The 22,664-nt window shown below is 44.0% G+C and overlaps 1 protein-coding gene across 1 annotated transcript in view; it reads left to right on the plus strand.

The window, feature by feature from the left end:
* The first annotated feature begins 9,538 nt into the window (after positions 1-9,538).
* The window catches only part of KCNJ3 (potassium inwardly rectifying channel subfamily J member 3), a 266,397-nt gene continuing 253,271 nt past the window's right edge, over positions 9,539-22,664 (plus strand). Inside the window, exon 1 of the mRNA XM_069732957.1 lies at positions 9,539-11,190. Within this exon, the coding sequence (XP_069589058.1) occupies positions 10,519-11,190 (672 nt within the window). The 5' untranslated portion in view covers positions 9,539-10,518. The remainder of the gene's footprint in view (positions 11,191-22,664) is intronic.

The following is a 22,664-nucleotide window of genomic DNA, read 5'->3' on the forward strand; positions in this document are numbered from 1 at the left end:
GGGCCATACTGCAACGACCAGGTCTCTGGGGCGCTGCATACAGCATCATGGGATGTGTCTGGTTTACAGCTGAGCTACAATAAAGCAATAAAGTAAATGGAGTTGTGTCGGTGAGGTATTTTTTTGGCAAATCAGATAAAGTCTTTAGAAAATAGCGAGGATCAGATCCATGGTCTAGGCAATGGGTGGAGGTTGACATGATGATGGGTTGTAGGGATGGGTGGGTGAAGGTAGGGCAATACTTGATAAGGAGTATATATAAAAAAGGTTTTAGGGAGAGGCCTATCTTTCCCGCTAAGGAGACAACAACTTAAATCCAAGCTGCCTTTGCTAGTTTTAGAGACTTGCTTTGGAAATATGGAACAATAGGAATGGTTTATCAGGTCATGGTGACCATGGTGATTGGGGGTTCCTTATAGTTGTCTTAAATTGGTCTGGGGAGTACATCATGGGTATGAGTCCCAAATTTGCGCGTAACAATTACTAGTCGGTTTGTTGATTTTTTTGTGATTTTTTTTGGCTCCTGGCAAGACGTGTCCCTGGGAGTCAGTTAATAGAAAGCAAACTGTTATTGTTTATGTTGCTCCTGATTCAACGAGGTCACGGCTGGTGGCAATTATCGGTTTATTGGTTATTTGGTGGTCTCCAAATGTTACGATCCAAAATACAAAGCAATGTCGACCTGTCATTGGCAACAGCAGAACAAAGTGAAGGTTCTGGAGTGGCCATTTCAGTCTCCCGACCTCAATATCATTGAGCCACTCTGGGGAGATCTCAAGCGTGCAGTTCATGCTAGACAGCCCAGGAATGTACAGGAACTGGAGGCTTTTTGCCAAGAAGAATGGTCAGCTTTACCATCTGAGAAAATAAAGAACCTCATCCACAACTACCACAAAAGACCTCGAACTGTCATTGATGTTAGAGGGGGCAATACATGGTATTAAGAAATGGGGTATGTGAACTTTTGATCAGGGTCATTTGGATGTTTTGGGTTGTCATAATGATTTAAAAAGAGAAAACACAGTAGTCTGACAATGAATGGCTTCACCCAACCACTAACCATGAGTGGAGAAAAGTTTTGGTGTTATCATTCATATTCTCTGAAAAAAGACAAAGAAAGCAAAAAATCTGCCGAGGTATGTAAAATTTGAGCACAACTGTATTACTTACACAGAGGGGATGCACAGGTGAGCAAACAAGTATCCTCTGTTATTCCTTGTAGAAAAGTATGAAATAACTAAAATCTGGGTGCAACCAGTTGTGTGTGTGTGTGTGTGTGGGGGGGGGGTCCTTACACACCGTCACTGTCCAATCAGTGATGACAGTGTCAGACACACCCCTTTGATGGAAAAAATATATATTTTTTTTATAAACATTTTGAAAGACTTACAGAAGAATAGTACAATGCAGAGTTAGAAGAAAACATGCTTAAGAATTGTCATCTCTTATGGAATAAAAGAATTTACTACAGACATGTCCCGTCAAAAGTGTTATTTGTATTTTAGCAAGTTATCCCTACCTAAAGAATAAGAAAGAGGAACACCTTCTGCCCTTATTTTTTGGGCAGCTATGCCACACCCCTAACCTACCCAGTCCTTTTTGTGCACCCACACAAAAATATTGCCCCTAATAAAGTCCCTTAGTATTACATATAACCTTCCAAGACCTCCATGCAGTATGCCATCCTAAAGATGTCCCAATATATTAATGCCCATAAATTGCCCCTTAGGTTAACAGTATGCTGCTCCGATAAATAATGATGCTCATATGATGCCCCCATGTTCATTATAATACCTCCAGTCCTCCCCTACATAGTATGATGCCTCTAGTTCTCCTCACACATAATATGATGACCCAGAGTCTTCCTTAAAGTATAATGCACCCATAGTGTCCACAAGTTGATCATGAGGTCATCAGTGACCCCCACAGTGCCGCACCCCCACAGTCCATACCCTGCTTGCCTCAGTTTGGTACCCCTCCACTCCACCCATTCCCACGATGACAGGAGCATATCTACACTCTTTGTTGTGTCTGTTCTTGTAATGTACTTGAGTTCATCATTAGGTGGACTGTGGGGACATCATGGAGGCATCATTGTTTGTACGGAACTGTGGAAGCATCATATTGTGTTGGGGGCATTGTGGGGGCATCATAATATGATGGGGCACTGCAGGAGCATCATACTCTGTGTTTGGCACTGTAGAGGCATCATACTTTGTTTGGGGGAAAATTTGGGGGCATCATACCATGGGGAAGCACTAATGGGGCATCGTATTGGTAGGGCCACTGTGAGACCATCATACCGTTTGTGGGAAACGTGGAGGACTCATACTGTGGAGGTTAGGCACTGTGGAGGCCTGATTATATTGGAGATATTGTGAGAGCAACATTCTGTGTGGGGAGAACTGTGGGCATCATAGTGTGTGTAAGAGTATTGTGGGAAATCATTGTATGGTGATCCTGAGGGAACAACATACTGTGTTGGGAGGAATGGGCAGGACATCAATGTATGGCGGGTCACTGTGGGGGCATCATAATGTGCATGAGGTCATCTTTGTGTAAGGAAGGCAATCAGGGCATCAGTGTGCGAAGGACAACATACTGCAGATCTGGGCAAAGTGAGGCCATAACCCTAACCCTAACCCTAAGCATCCCTTTGGACCGGACAGCCAAAGGGCAGGATACAATGGCGTCCCACCCCCCAGCTGATAACTCACACCTGTATTTTCATCCTCAGGATGGAGATACCAGTGAAAATAATTATAGAACAGGAAGCTGTCAGCTCCCTCTTCCATAATTGAGCCTGTGCACCTTAGAGCGCAGCAAGCGCTCTACATCATGGCAGCTGTGCCTCAGTGCAAACCTCATATCGGAGCAGTGGGGGAATGTGGTCAGGTGATTAGCTTTATTTTGTTTAATTGGCAGTACATTGTAGGAAATGTTGCATACGTTATAATGTGTAAGTGGAGCATCATGCTGTCCAAGAGGACTTTGTGGGGACATCATACTGTGCAAGGAGGCTGCGTGTGTACATCATATTGTGCAAGGGGGCTGTGTGTGGACATCATACTGTAACACCGTGCATAGGGACTGTGTGGGGACATCATATTGTGCAAGGGGGCTGTGTGTGGACATCATACTGTAACACCGTGCATAGGGACTGTGTGGGGACATCATACTGTGCAAGGGGGCTGTGTGGGGACATCATACTGTGCAAGGGGGCTGTGTGGGGACATCATACTGTGCAAGGGGGCTGTGTGGGGACATCATACTGTAATACTGTGCATAGGGACTGTGTGGGGACATCATATTGTGCAAGGGAGCTGTGTGTGGACATCATACTGTAATACTGTGCAAGGGGGCTGTGTGGGGACATCATACTGTGCAAGGGGGCTGAGTGGGGACATCATGCTGTAGCATCATACTGTTATACTGTGCATAGGGACTGTGTGGGGACATCATACTGTGCAAGGGGGCTGTGTGGGGACATCATACTGTGCAAGCAGGCTGTGTGGGGACATCATACTGTGCAGGGGTCTGTGTGGGGACATCATATTATGCAAGGGGGCTGTGTGGGGCCATCATACTGTGCAAGGGGGCTGTGTGTGGACATCATACTGTAATACTGTGCATAGGGACTGTGTGGGGACATCATACTGTGCAAGGGGGCTGTGTGGGGACTTCATATTATGCAAGGGGGCTGTGTGGGGACACCATACTGTGAAAGGGGGCTGTGTGGGGACATCATACTGTGCAAGGAGGCTGTGTGGGGACATCATACTGTAATAATGTGCATAGGGACTGTGTGGGAGCATCATATTGTGCAAAGGAGCTGTGTGTGGACATCATACTGTAATACTGTGCAAGGGTGCTGTGTGTGGACATCATAATGTGCAAAGGGACTCTGTGGGAATATCATACTGTGCAAGGGGGCTTTGTGGGGGCATCATATTGTCCAAAGGGGCTGTGTGGGGACATCATGCTGTGCAAGGGGGCTGTGTGTGTGGGGATATCATACTGTGCAAGGGTGCTGTGTGGGGATACCTGTGCAAGGGGGAGACGCAACTCCGAAAATATCTATGATGCCCAGAACAATACAATCCGCAGCCTGTCAAGTGCCTCTCAGCACTTTTTGAATCACCATCAGGGTGATGTCAGCACCCTTAGGGTTAACACTGTTGAGCTCTCCCACCCAAATGGAGAGGAGCTAAAAATCGTATCCTACACAAAAAAAGCTATGTGGATTTTTAAGTTAGACTCTTGAATACCAAAGGGTATGAATATTAAAACAAACCTCATGTATATATATATTAAATGTTCATTAAATATTTCACATTTTTGCTTTTCTTTTCATCATTTTCTTTTTTTAGCCAGTTTTGCAAGTCATTTCCTCTCCTTTTACTATTAAAGGCATCTATCTTTGACATGGAATCATGCTAGACTATGAATAAGAACTACCTAGTTCAAAACGTGTCAGATTAACAGGATTAATTTAATTCCCGAGGATTGCCCCAATTCCCCCTTCCATTTTGTCTTTTTTTACTTTCAATGAATTCATAATAAATTTTTGTTTTTAATCAACGCTCTTCTCATCGATTTGTTGCTGGATGATAACCTCCATTTGCTTCCACAGCTGGATCCTTCCACTGCCTGAGGGCAAATTTCTTATTAGTGAGCTGGAAAAAATATGTTTTCTGTGCAAGGGGGATGTATGGGGACATCATATTGTGAAAGGGGGCTGTGTGAGAGCATCATATTGTGAAAGGGGGCTGTGTGGGGACATCATACTGGGTTGTGTGGGGACATCATATTGTGGAAGGGGGCTGTGTGGGGACATCATACTGTGAAAGGGGGCTGTTTGGGGACATCATACTGTGAAAGGGGTCTGTGTGGGGACATCATATTGTGAAAGGGGGCTTTGTGGGGACATCATAGGGCAGCACGGTGGCGCAGTGGTTAGCACAGCAGCCTTGCAGCGCTGGAGTCCTGGGTTCAAACCCCACCAAGGACAACATCTGCAAAGAGTTTGTATGTTCTCTCCGTGTTTGCGTGGGTTTCCTCCGGGTACTCCGGTTTCCTCCCACATTCCAAAGACATACTGATAGGGAACCTAGATTGTGAGCCCCATTGGGGACAGTGATGATAATGTGTGCAACCTGTAATTGTGAAAGGGGGCTTTGTGGGGACATCATATTGTGAAAGGGGGCTGTGTGGGGACATCATACTGTGAAAGGGGACTGTGTGGGGACATCATATTGTGAAAGGGGGCTTTGTGGGGACATCATATTGTAAAAGGGGGCTGTGTGGGGACATCATACTGTGAAAGGGGACTGTGGGGACATCATATTGTGAAAGGGGGCTATTTGGGGACATCATATTGTGAAAGGGGGCTGTGTGGGGACATCATACTGTGAAAGGGGGCTGTGTGGGGACATCATATTGTGAAAGGGGGCTGTGTGGGGAAATCATACTGTGAAAGGGGTCTGTGTGGGGACATCATATTGTGAAAGGGGGCTGTGTGGGGAAATCATACTGTGAAAGGGGGTTGTGTGGGGACATCATACTGTGAAAGGGGGTTGTGTGGGGACATCATATTGTGAAAGGGGGCTGTGTGGGGAAATCATACTGTGAAAGGGGTCTGTGTGGGGACATCATATTGTGAAAGGGGGCTTTGTGGGGACATCATAGGGCAGCACGGTGGCGCAGTGGTTAGCACAGCAGCCTTGCAGCGCTGGAGTCCTGGGTTCAAACCCCACCAAGGACAACATCTGCAAAGAGTTTGTATGTTCTCTCCGTGTTTGCGTGGGTTTCCTCTGGGTACTCCGGTTTCCTCCCACATTCCAAAGACATACTGATAGGGAACCTAGATTGTGAGCCCCATTGGGGACAGTGATGATAATGTGTGCAACCTGTAAAGCGCTGCGGAATATGTTAGCGCTATATAAAAAAAAAAAAAAGATTATTAAAGGGGGCTGTGTGGGGACATCATATTGTGAAAGGGGGCTGTGTGGGGACATCATACTGTGAAAGGGGACTGTGTGGGGACATCATACTGTGAAAGGGGGCTTTGTGGGGACATTATATTGTAAAAGGGGGCTGTGTGGGGACATCTTACTCTGAAAGGGGACTGTGTGGAGACATCATATTGTGAAAGGGGGCTGTGTGGGGACATTATACTGTGAAAGGGGACTGTGGGGACATCATATTGTGAAAGGGGGCTATTTGGGGACATCATATTGTGAAAGGGGGCTGTGTGGGGACATCATACTGTGAAAGGGGGCTGTGTGGAGACATCATATTGTGACAGGGGAATGTGTGGGGACATCATACTGTGAATGGGGACATCATACTGTGAAAAGGGGCTGTATGGGGACATCATACTGTGAAAGGGGGTTGTGTGGGGACATCATATTGTGGAAGGGGGCTTTGTAGGGACATCATATTGTGAAAGGGGGCTGTGTGGGGACATCATACTGTGAAAGGGGACTGTGTGGGGACATCATATTGTGAAAGGGGGCTGTGTGGGGACATTATACTGTGAAAGGGGACTGTGGGGACATCATATTGTGAAAGGGGGCTATTTGGGGACATCATATTGTGAAAGGGGGCTGTGTGGGGACATCATACTGTGAAAGGGGGCTGTGTGGAGACATCATATTGTGACAGGGGGCTGTGTGGGGACATCATACTGTGAATGGGGGCTGTGTGGGGACATCATACTGTGAAAAGGGGCTGTATGGGGACATCATACTGTGAAAGGGGGCTGTGTGGGGAAATCAAACTGTGAAAGGGGGCTGTGTGGGGACATCATATTGTGAAAGGGGGCTGTGTGTGGACATCATACTGTGAAAAGGGGCTGTATGGGGACATCATACTGTGCAAGGGGGCTGTGTGGGGACATCATGCTGTGTAAGGGGGCTGTGTGGGGACATCATGCAGTGTAAGGCGGCTTTGTATGGAAATAAAACCACAGTATAATATAAAACAATATTGATGAGCAGAATTAAGTTCATCCAGTTGCTTCAGCCCTCTACAACAGTCACAGTCTCTCAAGTGGCCCCTTTTGAAAATGAATTGCCCATCTCTGCTGTAGGGCACTATGGTGGGTATCATTATGTAGCAATACTGTGGAGCTGGGGGTAGCATTCTGTTTAGTGTCTCTAGTGGTATTAAAATATTTATGTGAGAGAAGAGACATCATACTGTGTTGGGAGAACAGTGAGGGTAATATACCGTGTTCGGTGCACTGAGGTATCATATTGTGCGTAGAAGCAATGTAGGAGCATCATTGTGTGAGGCAGCTGAAAAAGACATCATAATGTGGGGGTGGAACGCCCGCCAGGGCCTAGGGGTTACTCGGGACTGGGTCCGGTCGTCATTAAGGAGGTGGTCACGGTGGCAGCGACCCGGTCCGTGGCCCTGCCCTGGGTGCCCAAATTAAAGGGACGGTCTTTAAAGGGGTTTGTAAAATAATAAATGTTCGTGACGCCACCTGAGGTATTCGGTCAGAGATGACCGACCCTGCTAAAGGGGTCCTCTGTGGACTAATGGCAGTGCAGCAAAGATGGTATGGCTTCCCACAGGTGACGCTGGGGTCCCCAAAGCTCCTGGTGTGTTTGGAAAGGATGATGTGATGCCTGAAAATAAATGGAGGACACAGGGTTGCAGTCTCTTTACCTGGTTTACTGATGGTAGACAGCCTCAGTCCAGGATAATAGCAAGAGGCGTTGGTGTCGTCTGGCTGGCCTGGAGACAATGATGGATCCCTCTCCCAGGTGAGGTTCGTAAGCCTTCCTTCTCGCGCCTTTATTGCAGCTTGTGGCTCCCTTACAAGGTCCTCCCCTGTCCTGGGACAGTACCTGTATGGTGGGCAATGCGAGTCTTTTTACAGGGTATCTATCACGACCAGGGCTCTGTGTATTGTTGCACCTTGAGTTGTGGGTGCGGACAGGCGACTTGGAGTCTTCTGCCCTCCGGTTCTGCTGTGGAACATGAAGAAGTACACAGCCTCGGGCTCCTGATGCCCGGTTCCTGTGCTTCAGCTTAGAGGGTGCCCAATCACAGTTTCCCTCCAGCTCCTTTGTTCTCCTTTGCGTCTCCCCTCTGACATTTGCTATCAATGCAATGGCCCCACTCTCTGCTCTCACTCCTCTCTCCTGCACTGTCTGCTCTGGTCTCCCTGGACCAACTAACTAACTCTTCCTCCAGACGAGAATATCTATAGCTGGGGAAGCTCCCCTGAATGCGGGTTCAGAGCTCCCCCTTCTGGCCTGGATTCAGAATGTGTTGCATGTAGGTGTACTACCTGTTAAAGGGAATCTTCCTTGCCTCCAGGCATGACATCATCCTCCCCGAAAGGAAGGCAATATCACTGTAACAACCGGTTACCTGGGGTGTTACACGGGTAGGGGGGCAATGGGAGGTATCATACTGTGTGGGAGACAATGGTGGTACAATTGTGCTCGGGTGTACTGAGGGGACACCATAATGTGCATGGGGGGCATCATTGTGTAGCCGCGCTGTGGAGGTGTGGGTAGCATACTGTTTTAAGGATTCTAGTGGTATCAAAATGTATATAGGGAGAAGAGACATCATACTCTGTAGGGAGAGCAGTGGGGGCAATATACTGTGTTTGGTGCACTGGGGAATAATAGAGTGTGTGGGGCAATGTAGGAGTATCATTGTGTGTGGGGGCTGTAAAAGATATCATAATGTGGGGGGGAGCAATGGGAGGCATCATACTGTGTGGGAGGCAATGGCTGTAAAATTATGCTCGGGGGTATGAAAGGGAACATCATAATCTGGGGGGAGCAGTGGGAGGCATCATACTATATGGAAAGCAATGGTGTTGGGGGCACTGAGAGGACATCATAATGTGCATGGAGGCATCATTTTGTGTGGGTCACTGATGTACGTAGAGGGGCATCTTTGATAACACTAAGGGGCATTATTAGGGGCAGCATTTTATATGGGGTGCACAGAAAGGACTGGGTGGGGTTTGTGGTGTCAAAAAAAATTGCTACACTGTGCAGCAAAAGTCACTATCCCTCTATCCTGTCCTTCAGAGTCGGAACTTATGATGTTCTTTACCTTGTTACCCCACTGTCCCAGTAACATACATAACTAATAATTTGCGACAAGATGAAATATTTATTAGCCATTTAGGGTTGCTCTCTCGCAGACACACAAAGACATATGCAACTCTCACTACTCATCCTTGTGCCTTGATGGTGACAGCTGTGACAGCTTCCTCCAGACTGGCACTTGCACAGTTAAACATCTCTTCATTTTCCCAGCACTCCCACTCCATGCTCTCTGAATGGCAGCTCCAGAAGAGTAACAACACACAATATAGGGGGGCAATGCTCAAACTTCCATTTGCTGCAAGCACACAGTGTTACAGCGCTGACTTCCCCTATACGGTCTATATACAGTGTGTGCATGCTTGCATCATGCTCCAGTGCATGTGATGATCACAGCCGGCATCATGCATACATGCATAGCAAGCAGCGCTCATCAGGCATTGCATGTAGACATCCCTATTGTGTGCTGGGCACTGCAGTCTGGAAGCTCAGTGTATATATATGGGGAGTGGAGAGGAGAGAAGAACAGGAGGAGCCACAGATCCCTGCAGCTGATCACACACACATACACTCACATACACCAACACTATCTCCATTCTCCCTAACACACACTCACCACAATCATGATGATCCTATCACCTCCCCCAAAAAGAAAAAGGACAGACACTATTTCATCCTGATCTCAGTTCCATTCATGCCATAAGCATCTTCACCAGGATCCTACAAAAGGACATGAAGCCAAAGGCAGACCCCGACCATCATTAGTGCTATGGTCCCAGGGAGCTAAGAGAGTAGGTTGCTGCAAGAAGGCAACCTCACTGCTCTATCCTCAGATTATTGCAAGCAAGAACAGTTCTGCTCTGCTGATCTTCAGTTTTGGGGGAGGGGGGACATTGCCTCTGAGATTGCCAGGCTGGACCTCTGCTTGAACTCCTGTGCGTTTTGTTCAGTGTTACTTTCCTGGAGAAGCTTCCTTCCTTGCACCTGATCGGAGAGAAGAAACAATCCGGTCACTTCATCATTTTATTTTTTTTTATTATTATTTTTTTTATTTTTCTTCCTTCTTCTGCATGCCAACTTCTAGGCAACGTCAACCCTGCAGGAGATGCTTTGCTGCAGAACCAAAGCCAAAAGGGATCGGGATCTGGGGATGAGATAATGAGATCATTCGTATTGTCTTTAGGAAGAAAGAAATTGATACAGTAAATCAGTGTTAGATCTTGCTCCATAGGAAATCTCAAAGGACGTTCACGGATTATGTGGCTTGTAACTGAGCTTAGGGACATATACTTTCCCAGCGATAGAAATCAAAGCTGTTAAGGAAAAGAAGAAAAAAATAAATTAAAAAAAAGGGAAACCGGAAAAGGAACTAAAGAAGGTAGTGACCGATTTTTGCACATCCATTGAATCTGGCTGTTGTTGCTTTTTTCATATTATGTCTGCACTCCGAAAGAAATTTGGGGACGATTATCAGGTAGTGACCACTTCATCGAGTGGTTCTGGATTTAATCAAGCTGCTCCCAAAAAGAAAAGACAGAGGTTCGTAGAAAAGAACGGCCGATGTAACGTCCAGCATGGCAACCTGGGGAGTGAGACCAGCAGATACCTCTCTGACCTCTTTACCACCCTGGTGGACCTTAAATGGCGTTGGAATCTGTTTATTTTTATACTGACTTACACAGTAGCGTGGCTCTTTATGGCATCCATGTGGTGGGTCATCGCCTACATGAGAGGGGATCTCAATAGAGCACATGACGATAACTATACGCCATGTGTGGCTAATGTCTACAACTTTCCATCGGCCTTTCTCTTCTTCATCGAGACCGAGGCCACCATTGGTTACGGATTCAGGTACATTACTGACAAGTGCCCGGAAGGAATTATCCTCTTTCTTTTCCAGTCTATCTTAGGATCCATCGTCGATGCCTTTTTGATAGGTTGCATGTTCATAAAGATGTCTCAACCCAAAAAGAGAGCCGAAACTTTAATGTTTAGTGAACATGCGGTCATTTCCATGAGAGATGGAAAACTCACCCTGATGTTCAGAGTGGGCAACCTACGAAACAGCCATATGGTCTCTGCTCAAATCCGATGCAAATTGCTCAAAGTAAGTATCCATAACTGCATTGTTTGACTAGAATGTGAAGAAGAAATAATCAGACGCCAATATTGACATAACTGTCTGTCCTATGTCCACCATGAGGTTAGAAGGAGTTTACAAGGTCATGTCTATAGAAATGACCATGACCACCATTGGGTTGATTGTCACATAGGTTGAGTAAAACATGGATAAGTGGCTTGTAATCACAGTCTGTTAGTATGGTTTTCACACTTGCAATTAAATCTTTTATTTAGGGAAAATACAACCTAAATCTAATATTTTACACAATGTAAATGTGATACTCACTTTTCCTAGATAAATATGAACTCTGGTCTGGTTGGGTTGTTGACTTGTTTAGGGCTTACTGCGGGGTGCACAGTACCAGTCTGCTGCTCCAAAAGGCCAGCTTTTTATAATTGTATTTATTGTGCATGTGTTAAAGATTTATTTCTCATTGTTAGTAAATGAGTTCCTTATTATTTCTAATGTCCACACCAACATACCGTGACAGTTTAATCAATTTGCTTTCTGTGGAGTGTAGATGGTACGTGGCAAAAGATAGCCTTGTTACACAAGTTATCGAGAAGCCATTTCTAGCTGACCTTTACTTGCACTCCAAAATTGCAGGATTAAAATTTCCAAGGCAAATGCTTTTACAGTCGGTTTATTATGGAGCTGTCATGGTAACGAGATATCCTGATTTATCAACACCTTAGGGGTTAATGCCGTGTGCTACTTTTAAGAAATCTCCTGGTTGCTTTTCTTCCTAATCTAAAGACTAAGCCGGCTGCTCATTTTCATTCATCACTGTTTAGACCAACAAATATATTTTCCCCTGTAACTTTCTGCCATAATGATCACCTGGAGTCTCCTTTGTTGGCCGCATTTCGCATGGCCGGGCTACAACAGTATCGATTTGCTGTGCCATCTCTCTCATTTATCTTTACCACAATCTATTTTGTCAATTCTGATCATTTCTGTTTAGTATTAGGTTCAGGAAACTGCTAATTCACAATGAGTGTTGCAAGCTGTAAACAGCAGCATGAGGTCAGCTTCAGGGGGCTGCGGCCCGGGGGCCTATGGCGAGTCAAATGATCCAAACTAACAGCATCATGGAACTGTGTAATGCAGTGAGTTTGGTTCATTATTTCTGTAGTCTGGCCAGGATTTGTGACCATAATATGGCCATCTAAGTAAAGCCGAGGGCTGGTTTGAAGGTGCCGTACTTCAGCTGAAATATCTGAGATCTTTACGGTTTGGTAAACAAAACGTAGATGACCATAGAACATTATCCTGGTCAAAATTTAGTTCTGTAGAATCACAGAGGTCCTATTATTATGACTGTAATTTGGACTCTGAAGTGTGTCCTTGTTGGGGTCATGGTAAGCCTGTCTAATGAGTCCCACAACCCAGAAGGTAGTTGTTGACCCAAAAATAGTTCGGTTGATCGTTCGACCGGTAGTCATCTCTTCTGACTTCTCCATACACTCACTCTGCCGACAAGAGAACCGCAGCCAGACTCCTCTGGGGACGGCTTATTTCACTGGAAAAATTAAATGATCAGCCGTCCAAAATTGAACATGCTGGATTCTGGTGTTGAGACACCCCCAATACACATTACACTGTCGGCTGAGCCCACTAATAGCAGCAAGTTCAACCAACATCTTAAAACCATCTTCAAAATATACAATAACTTTTCACCATTTCCTGACATGGTTCACCCTACCTTTGTCTGCCAAAACATTGTAGTTTCACCCATCTACATAATTATAAATGGAAACACATTGGGAAGGAAAAAAATAAATTAATGGGAACCTGATTTATGCTTCCTAAACCATGGGCAGCATGAATGAGACCCTGGTGGCAGAATTGCAGCCAGGTATATTTTTCAACAAAATGTTCCGATGTTTCAAAGAAACCATAGTTTTCTGACCAGAGATTATAGACAGAGACAAGCCTTGTCCAGAACCATCCCCAGCGGCTTTATCCCACAGTGCTCCAAGTGATTGATAGGGCTCTCTCTATGTAGGACTCCCTTGGGAGAGACCTGTCATTCACGTAGAGCTGCACAGGGAAAGCTAATCGGGAGCAGAATTGGACTAACCCCATTCCTCTGTATGGCTCTTCAAGCGATATTTTCCTTGCGTATCAGGGAAAAATGTACCTGGCTGCAATCAGCCAGGCCCAGATTCATGCTACCCACCGTTTGGTCAGCATGAATCGAGAGACAAGCAGTGCAAAATTAGTCATATTGATAGACACCAATGGCACCCAATTAACCTCTCTAAGAGCGAACCCACTGTGGTGTCAAGCTTCTTTTTTGATGAGATCTATGAAGGAGGCTCTTAGTAAAGCTTTCAATGAAAATATGTACCTAGCCTAAGGTAGGGATGGGCAAAATTTTGTAGCCTTTAGAAGACAGCTGGATTGACGCACTTGATTACCTATCAGTAAGAACCTTCATAGACCAATAAATTACAACGTGAGGCTCCGGTAGCAACTTTCTTGGTGGATTGCCTATCTGGCTTTTGGAGTATGTCTTACTCTGGTATTGGACTAGTGGCTCCACAATATACAATATGTCACCCAATAGGGCCATGTTGTCTGATTTAATTAACCCAGAATGTTTAGGCTTGTTAAATCTGTGTTACTGGTAATGGCAAGTGTCATGTAGCTCGGTCCTTAATAATCTTTGTTGTCTTGTTTTTATTGATGTTTATTGCTAGATTTTGGATAGATAAAAATTAAAAGGAGATCCAAGAATCAAAAAACTATTATTATCATTAGGAAACATTGTAAATGTTTGAGTTTTGGGAATTTGACCCCGGCAGCCTTGTCTGGTTTTGCTGCTTATACTCCTTTATTTTGCTGATTGACTTCGGACCTAAGTCATCAAAGTTGAAGTCCCTAACCCCTTTTTAAAATCCTTGAAAAAAAATGCAAGCAAAATAAAATATTAACCAAATGCCAGAAAATTGCCAGACTGGATCCTTTCGGATTGCTTACATGTTTCTCTAGGCACATAGAGTATATAAATCAGTAAATCTTTTTTTAATAAAAACCCCAAAAAGTACCGTTTAGCAATCTAAAATAATACATATTGAAATGATCCTTAGATGTCACAGCCCCCCATTTATATAACCGTTATTACATTACTACGGTAATTTCATTTTACAATAGACTGTAAAATCATTAAAAAAAACAAAATTAAGGAAAAAATATTCAAATTAATTGACAAATGTTTCCAGTTCCCAGAAATTGACAGAATCCAATCCTATAGAATATATACTGGGTTATGGACTATCTATGATATGTTATTATTGCCCCAAGAGCTTTGTATTACATAGCACATATCACATCCACAAAAGACTTGGGTTGGAAGGGTCAAGATAATTTGATTGCAAGAAGGACATTCAGTTGACATCTTGCAACCGGCTTGATTATCTTCACTTCTGTTCTAGAATCCACCATAAAACGGAATATTTAACCCTTTCTGTCACATCTGATTTCTCCCAAGGTTCAGGCTACCCTTAAATTTCCAATTAGAGTTGATCTAGCTACACTTAGCCCTTCTCCTGTGTTTATTTTTAATATTATTTAAGGTTCACCGTGCACATTATGGTTGAAAGATGATCCATGCCTTCCAGTGTACTCTTAAATGAGAAGCAAAGTGGCAGAGAAGGTTGATATGCAGTGCATTATGGGAAAACTGACGGTTATTTATTTATCTTTTTTGGGGTATGAGAACGGAATACTGATTCGTCAGCGCTAAATGTGTTGTTACTTTTAAGGATTCCGAGAGGATTTTTTTTTTGTATTATTTTTTTTTTTTTTATGGTGGCAAGGTTTTGTAAAATTTGTGCACATTCCCTGAGTGCTTAATATGCTCAACACACAAATAAATCATTAAGTGCTTGTACACAGTTTGCTATTAAGAGCAATAAGCCCTTTTCGTTATCTGCACGGGGAGGTAGCACAATTAGAAAAGCTTTAGAGAGCCCTGCTGTCTGTCCATGTTTCAATATACATGGCTTGTTTAATTATAAAAGGGAGGAGGAGAGGTCTCCTGACGCTCTGGAATGATGGAGGACTGACTAGGTTCAGCTACATTAAGGGGTTTATTTGCATTTGGGTCCTCCTGGACGTTGCTGTGGTAAACCTCTGTTTCTGGTCTAATAGATTGTCAAGATTGCATGTTTGTTTAGCAGACACCTAGGTTTCTGCTTCGGATCAATATGGAATGGAGGAGCCACAGAAGACTAGTTATAGGAGATGTGCAACTAGAACAGACCAAAAGCCAGCGTTACATTGGGTAGACATCTGTATGGTACTATTTGATGGCACCCTCCATATGGTCCTCTGTCTTCAATGTACAGTATGTTTAAAAGGGTCATTCTCCCCCAAAAATTTGTTATACTCTATCCACGGGATAGGGAAAAAATTGGAACCATTGGGAACCCCAGCAATCCAGAGGATGGGGTTCTGAAATCAAAGAATGTAGCTCTACAGTACTGAACTGAATGGAGCTGAGGTTCATATGCTCAGCTTCTGCACCATTCATTGTCCATAGGACTGTTGAATGCCAGGCTCAGCTTTTTCCTGTAGTTCCATTAATAATAAATAGAGCCGAACATCGTTACAGAGCCCCATTTTCTAGATCATTGTGGGTCCTTGCATTTTTTTTTAAAATAAAAATTTAAAGTAGAGATGAGAGAATTGACTTGAAGGACTCTGTTCCGTTGCCCAGGTCAGTAATCTGTGACCTATGGATGGGAGGCCAACAAAGTCCCTTACTTGATGTCTTTCCTTAGCTCTTATTGTGATTAGCACTGCTGAGGTTGCTGGTACAGAGGAAGCAGGAATGCTGGAAGGTAAAGAGATTCTCAGAGCTCCCATCCATCGGTCAAAGATTTCTGGCCTAGCGGACTGACCAGCCTTTCTGTTCTGTTCTCTTCATGGTGGAGTGTTTTGTCCAAATTCTCTTCATAGCTGAAGCATCCTGTCCTGTTCTCTTCATGGATGAAGCCATTCTGTCCTGTTCTCTACATAGATGAAGCCATCCTTTCTTGCTTATTTCATGGAGGAAGCCATTCTTTCCTATTCTTTTCATAGATGAAGCCATTCTGTCCTGTTCTCTTCATGGATGGAGCCATCCTGTCCTGTTCTCTTCATGGATGAAGCCATCCTGTCCTGTTCTCTTCATGGATGAAGCCTTTATGTCCTGTTCTCTTCATAGATGAAGCCATCCTTTCCTGTTCTTTTCATGGATGAAGCCATCCTGTCTTGTTCTCTTCATGGATGAAGCCATTCTGTCCTGTTCTCTTCATAGATGAAGCCATTCTGTCCTGTTCTCTTCATGGATGAAGCCATTCTGTCCTGTTCTCTTCATGGATGAAGCCATCCTTTCCTGTTCTCTTCATAGATGAAGCCATTCTGTCCTGTTCTCTTCATAGATGAAGCCATCCTTTCCTGTTCTCTTCATAGATGAAGCCATTCTGTCCTGTTCTCTTCATAGATGAAGCCATCCTTTCCTGTTCTCTTCATAGATGAAGCCATTCTGTCCTGTTCTCTTCATAGATGAAGCCATTCTGTCCTGTTCTCTTCATAGATGAAGCCATTCTGTCCTGTTCTCTTCATAGATGAAGCCATCCTTTCCTGTTCTCTTCATAGATGAAGCCATTCTGTCCTGTTCTCTTCATGGGTGAAGCCATTCTGTCCTGTTCTCTTCATAGATGAAGCAATTCTGTCCTTTTCTCTTCATAGATGAAGCCAGAAGCCATCCTTTCCTGTTCTCTTCATAGATGAAGCCATCCTTTCCTGTTCTCTTCATGGGTGAAGCCATTCTGTCCTGTTCTCTTCATAGATGAATCCATCCTTTCCTGTTCTTTTCATAGGTGAAGCCATTCTTTCCTATTCTCTTCAAAGATGAAGCCATCGTTTCCTATTCTCTTCATGGGTGAAGCCATCCTGTCCTGTTCTCTTCGTGGGTGGAGTCTTCCTGTCCTGTTCTTTTAATGGGTGAAGCCATCCTTTCCTATTCTCTTCATGGGTGAAGCCATCCTGTCCTGTTTTCTTCATAGGTGAAGCCACCCTTTCCTGTTCTCTTCATGTGTGAAGCCATCCTGTCCTGTTCTCTTCAAAGATGAAGCCATCCTTTCCTATTCTCTTTATGGGTGAAGGCTTATTGTCCTGTTCTCTTCATGAGTGAAGCCTTCCTGTGCTGTTCTCTTCATTGGTGGGGGCTTCTTGTCATGGTCTCTTCAAGGGCAGAGCCTTCATGCGCTGTTCTCTTGTAGACTCCTATTTGAAATGTTGTTCGTAACTATGACAATTTTGTCTGATATGAAACTAGACTCTGTGGTCACTGACATGGAAACCTATCCATTCAGTTGCATTTTAGCTTGGGAGAAAGATAAGGAAATTCAATTGCAATTGAATTGAAAAATTTGTGACATCTCAGGAACGATCACCCAACCCTTTCTCCAGGAAATCTCACTTGAAGAGCATTGCACGGCGAATAAGCCTCCTTACCTTGACAAGCCAGAGATGGTTTGTCACTCTCCATAAGGAGAAACGATACCCCTTAGACCCCAGTCTAGAGCCTCTCACCTAGCCAAATCAGTTCTCATGCTTCGCACTGACGAGGGCCAACAGCCCGAAACACCGTGTCTGCGAATTGAGATATTGATTTGGCTTTTATCCTAAGTCATATTGCATGACTCGTTAAAGGGTTGATTGTGACTTGTAGGATCGCTACTTCCAACAGGTGGCGCTATAGAGTTTAAGTCCTCTTTTTCTCTGAAGAGGCAATTTGCATATTGAAGACTTTTGTGACTAGTCCGAATTCAGTATTGATGATCAGAATCACAGAAACTGGAGTCCTCAAATAAAAAATGACATCCACATGAATGGAGGTAATATTGCACCGAATTTTATTATAGCCAACTGTCCTGCATGCTGTGAACTTACAGTATCCCGATGATCCTGGCACCTTTGTACCAATATTAGTAGTTTCAGTATACACAATATATCGTTTTGGTTCTTTTCATAATGTGTGCAATCTTTGCAAAAACTTTTTTTTCCTTGACTGTCATTTCTTCTTAACATAACATGGGCACAAGTGGCAGAGCAATGAAAATCTGTGTGAGCGAGGCTGTACTTACTCCTCACCATAATAGTCCCAATAGACTAGGTTCATACAGGGCCATAACAACAACAGTATTCAGGTCAGATTCATTTTCTACAAAATTCCCACAGATCCATAACAAAAATATTTTAGACCACATGGACACTGCACAGAGTGAGTCTGTGCCCTTTTATCGTAGCACCATGATGTTCTCTCCAAGGGTATGGTGACACCATATTGCAATTTTTTTTATACATTTCCAGAAGGAATATTGGAGGAGCAGAACAATACAGACTTGTATAAGAAATGATGCAGCAACATTTTTATTTCCTGGGGAAAGTATTTGCTAAACAAAGTCATGAGAACTAACAGGAAGGATTACTCAAGGAAAATCTGATTCACTGTATTATTATTTGGGCAGGTATTTGGAAATAGGTGAATTACTTAAGCAGTATTTTAAATGTTCCACCCTAAGAATAACACTGTGTATCAGTTCAAAAGCAATACCCATAATGCCCTACACTAAATATGACACAATGTATCAGTTAAGCACCACCCATGAGGTCCTACACTAATCATAATATAGTGTATCACTTAAAGGGAATCTGTCAGTAGGATCAACTCTCCTAAGCCATCTATATGGGACTATAGGTCATAGAAATTTGAAGAAAATGACACTTTGATATCTGCGATCTGATGTTTTATTCCAAAGTAATCCACATTATAGTTAACATGTAAATGAGCTGTTAAGATCTATGGGCCGGACATAGACCTCACAGAAAATTTGCCTCCAGAGCTTATGTTAAGTGAAAGGGGAGTTACCAGTGTGAGACATGTAATGACTGACAGATTGCTCACCTGATCTACATGTCTCACACTGGTAATACCCTCTTTCGCTTAAAATTAACTCTGGAGGCAGATTCTCAGGGAGATCTGTGACTGGTCCATAGATCTTAATGGCTAATTTACATATTAAGAAAAACGTGAATTTATTGGTAATAAGACATCAGAACGCAGATATCAAAGTCTGATTTTATTCAACTTTCTATGACATACTTGACCATATAAACGGCTTAGGAGGGTCAATCCTAAGGACAGATTCCTACACAACCCCTGAGGCCCCACACTAGGCCTAACACAGTGTAACAGTTAAGTGCTACTCATGAGGCCCCACATTAAATATAACAGAGTATTAGCTCGCACTGGCTTTGAGGCTCAGCATTAGCATAACACAGTGTATCTTTTAATCATCATCCATAAGATATGACTCTAAGTATACAAACTTGGTATCTGCTAGAATGCATCACCCATGAGGCCCTCACGCTAAATATTGCACAATATATCAGTTAGTCACCTCTCATAAGGCCCCTACACTAATCATAGCACAGTGTATCAGTTAAGCATCGACCATGAGGCCCCAATACTAATCATAGCACAATATATCAGTTAAGCACTTCCCATGAGGCCCCCTCACTAATCATAGCCGTGTATCAGTTAAGCACATCCCATGAGGCCCCCTCACTAATCATAGCAGTGTAAAAGTTAAGCACATCTTATGAGGCCCCAACTCTAATCTCATAGCACAGTGTATCAGTTAAGCACTGACCATGAGGCCCCAATACTAATCATAGCCCAGTGTATCAGTTAAGCACCGACCATGAGGCCCCAACACTAATCATAGTACAGTGTATCAATTAAGCACAGCCCATGAGACCCCAATACTAATCATAGCACAGTGTATCAGTTAAGCACTGACCATGAGGCCCCAACACTAATCATAGCACAGTGTATCAATTAAGCACAGCCCATGAAACCCCAACAGTAATCATAGCACAGTGTATCAATTAAGCACATCCCATGAGGCCCTCACACTAATCATAGCAGAGTATCAGTTAAGCATCTCCTATGGAGCCCCAACTCTAATCTCATAGCACAGTGTATCAGTTAAGCACCGATGTTGAGGCGCCAATACTAATCATAGCACAGTGTATAAATTAAAGGGAACCTGTCACCCCAAAAATCAAAGGTGAGCTATGCCCACCAGCATCAGGGGCTTATCTACAGCATTCTGTAATGCTGTAGATAAGCCCCCGATGTATCCTAAAAGATGAGAAAAAGAGGTTAGATTATACTCACCTGGACCGCATTATGCCACGGTGTAATGCACTCCGTTAACGCTGCTATTAACCCTGTGTGACCAACTTTTTACTATTGATGCTGCCTATGCAGCATCAATAGTAAAAAATCTAATATTAAAAATAATAAAAACAAAAAACATATATACAGCATGGGCTGTGTTATATACTGCGTGGGCTGTGCTATATATTACGTGGGCTGTGTTATATACTGCGTGACTGCTATATACTACGTGGGCAGTGTTATATACTACGTGTGCAGTCTTATATACTGCGTGGGCTGTGTTATATACTGCGTGGCCACTGTTATATACTGCATGGCCACTGTTATATACTGCGTGGCCTGTGTTATATACTGCATGGGCTGTGTTATATACTGTGTGCCCTGTGTTATATACTGCGTGGGCTGTGTTATATACTGCGTGACTGTGTTAAATACTGCGTGCCCTGTGTTATATACTGCGTGGGCTGTGTTATATACTGCGTGGCTGTGTTATATATTGTGTGGCCTGTGTTATATACTGCATGGGCTGTGCTATATATTACGTGGGCTGTGTTATATATTGCGTGGGCTGTGTTATATACTGCGTGTGCTGTGTAATATACTGCGTGGGCTGTGTTTTATACTGCGTGGGCTGTGTTTTATACTGCGTGAGCTGTGTTTTATACTGCATGGGCTGTGTTATACACTGCATGGGCTGTGCTATGTATTACGTGGGCTGTGTTATATACTGCGTGGGTTGTGTTACATACTGCGTGGCCTGTGCTATATACTGCGTGGCCTGTGCTATACATTACGTGGGCTGTGTTATGTACTACGTGGCTGTGTTATATACTGCATGGCTCCTATATACTACGTGGCTCCTATATACTACGGGGCTTCTATATACTACATGGCTGCTATATACCACGTGGCTGTGCTATATACTATGTGGCTGCTATATACTATGTGGCTGCTACATACTATGTGGCTGCTATATACTACGTGGCTGTGCTATATACTTTGTGACTGTGCTATATACTACGTGGCTCTGTTATATACTACGTGGCTGTGCTATATACTATGTGGCTGCTATATACTATGTGGCTGTGCTATATACCTCGTGGCTGTGCTATATACTACATACTACGTAGCTGTGCTATATACTATGTGGCTGTGTTATATACTGCGTGGCTGTACTATATCCTGCACCCCGAACCCCCGACATCCAGCTCCCCGAACCCCCGACATTCTGCGACCAATCAGCGACAGACGCAGTCCAGCCGCAAATTGACGCGGGATTTAAACCACGCTTCGCTGATTGGTCGCGCCCGGCTTCGACCAATCAGCGATATTGGCACGGGATTTAAACACCGCTTCAGTGATTGGTAGCTCACGGCCAGCCGCGACCAATCAGCGATATTAGCGCTGTATTTAAACACTGCTTCGGTCATTGGTCGTGCTCGGCCAGCCGCGACCAATCAGCAATATTGGCGCGGGATTTAAACACCGCTTCAGTGATTGGTAGCTTACGGCCGGCCGCGACCAATCAGCGATATTGGCGTGGTATTTAAACACCGCTTCGGTCATTGGTCGTGCCCGGCCGCCCGCGACCAATCAGCCACAGGTGCAGCCTGGCCGCAAATTGGCACCAGATTTGAACCACGCTTCGCTGATCGGCCAGCCGGGCTCGACCAATCAGCGATATTGGCGCGGAATTTAACCCCAACTCACAGCGCGACATACATACATACATAGATATTCTACAATACCCGATGCGTTAGAATCGGGCCACCATCTAGTCCAATATATTTACTTTCTTCTATATATCAGGTATCATTAAGGGTTAAATACATTTTCAGAAATTAGAAAAAAAAGTTAAGAGAGAGAGTGATATAATTTATTGACCCAAATAAATATGTGCAGCGACATGATCAGTTAATAATTTATCATAACGTAATCTGTTATATCACATCGATAGGAGGGGTGATCTCAGGATATAAAAAAATTCCGCTGTGGCCTCATTAAGGATTCTGTTTGTAGCATCTGATGACTTATCTGAATAACATCATCCAGACCCTTGTATTACACCACATCTAGGCTCCAATAATCACGTTATTACAAGAGATACGTAAAGTTTTAACAATCTGGTAAGATTTAATCAATTATTCCAGCAGCGGTATTTTATTACAGAGGTTGTAAATCACCAGCGCTATCTATACTAAAGGGGGAGCTTTGC

This window comes from Ranitomeya imitator, chromosome 7 (genome assembly GCF_032444005.1).
Source record: "Ranitomeya imitator isolate aRanImi1 chromosome 7, aRanImi1.pri, whole genome shotgun sequence".
NCBI lineage: Eukaryota > Metazoa > Chordata > Amphibia > Anura > Dendrobatidae > Ranitomeya > Ranitomeya imitator.